Source organism: Emiliania huxleyi (assembly GCF_000372725.1).
Source record: "Emiliania huxleyi CCMP1516 unplaced genomic scaffold EMIHUscaffold_3061, whole genome shotgun sequence".
NCBI classification, from domain to species: Eukaryota; Haptophyta; order Isochrysidales; family Noelaerhabdaceae; genus Emiliania; species Emiliania huxleyi.
In genome coordinates this window covers 1-1,447 of record NW_005199721.1, presented here as the reverse complement: position 1 = coordinate 1,447, position 1,447 = coordinate 1, and the positions used below count along the sequence as shown (strand labels likewise).

The 1,447-nt window shown below is 64.3% G+C and overlaps 1 protein-coding gene across 1 annotated transcript; it reads right to left on the bottom strand.

Annotated features, from left to right (window-relative positions):
* Nucleotides 1-499: 499 nt before the first annotated feature.
* On the bottom strand, nucleotides 500-1,399 carry EMIHUDRAFT_255090 (hypothetical protein; the record flags this gene model as incomplete). The annotated part of the gene is made up of 1 exon (XM_005774811.1): nucleotides 500-1,399. One exon carries the CDS (start codon nucleotides 1,397-1,399, stop codon nucleotides 500-502), a length of 900 nt encoding a protein of 299 aa, XP_005774868.1.
* Nucleotides 1,400-1,447: the final 48 nt, after the last annotated feature.

Below are 1,447 nucleotides of genomic sequence, written 5' to 3'. Positions count from 1 at the left end.
TTTCAGGAGCACTATTCAGTTTGATCCAGCTCAACGTTGCGGAGTAGTAACACTGTTCCGTTACCGTGAGCGGCCGGCGGCCGGCGGCGGCCGGTGCGGCACGCGGAGCACTCCGTGAGCGGTGACGGGTGCGGACGATCGAATGAGAGGTTTCCTTTCAGTGAGAGATAGGCCGTCCTAGTCTCTAATAACACATCTCCCACAGATAGCGACCTCTCATTCGCTCGTCCGCGCCCATCACTGCTAGTCGGGGCACTCCCGGCGTGCGGCCCGGTCCCGGTCGTCACTCCGGTTGCTCGTGTTCACACCGTCAGAACTCAGCTCCGCTAAGGATCCAGCGCCTGAGACTTGGGCATCATACACAACTTTTGTAGTAGAGCACAATGGCACCCTTGGATCAAGCCGGGTGCACCCGGACCCACCCGGAGGGGCCCGGGAAGGGTCTAGCGGCCCTCCAGCGGCCCCCAACGCCCCCCCGCGGCCCTGTTTTGGTAGTGTATCACACATATGTTGTGTCACTATCATACCCACGACCCAGGGTACCCGAGCGCTCCCGAGCAGCTATAAGGTCGAGCCGCTGGAATGCCTCCTCCAGTGGCACCCAGTCGCGCTCGAGGTACGGGAGGAGCATATCATACAGTTTCACTGCCCGAGCCTGCAGCTTGGCACACTCGTGGCACTTGTCCTCGTGGGCGAGCTGAATCCCGTAAACGTTCCGCATATCATCGAATTGCGCCTCGTTCAGGCCGGCGTCGATCATCCGACGGGTCACCCGACGTTCGAAGACGCTTTCCCGATCGCTGTCCGAAGACGCGTCGTCGGGACGGGAGTCGCTGGCCGGCAGGTCCTCGACCGCCGGCTCCTCCTCGACCGCGGGCTCCTCTGGCGTGGGCACGTCCTGCAACGTTTCTGGAACGACAGCGAGAAGCGCCTCCGCGCCCGCCTGCCGCCGCTTGCACTTGCCCAACTCCTTGTCCACGCCGCTCGCGTGCGTCTCGAGCCGCTTGCCGTACACGACCGCCTGCTCGAGTCGCGCGCCCGCCAGCTCGCCGCGTAGGTCCCACACAAGGTACGCCAGCGCAGCCTTCTTCAGGTTCTTTATCTGGAGAGCCATCAGCGCGCCGCGCCGCTGCGACGAAAAGAGCGTGTTTACGGCAGCTTTCGCGGCGATGATGATGCCGTTGGTGACCTCGCCGACGATGCTGACCTCGTTGGAGGGTGCGGGGACGGGTTGGTTGCCGAGGAGCATGGTCTCGAGGCGATTTAAGAGCGCGGTGGGCTCCAAGGCGAGCTGCGCCGAACTGGAGCGAGTCGGCCGCGCCCGAATTGCTGGCACCGCATCGGCGCCGGTCGAGTCCGACACGACCGCGGTCTTCTCCACCGGCTCGAGGTTCGCCATCCGCGGCGCTGCACCGCGGATTCGAACGGCTGCTCGCTCCTGCTCGGC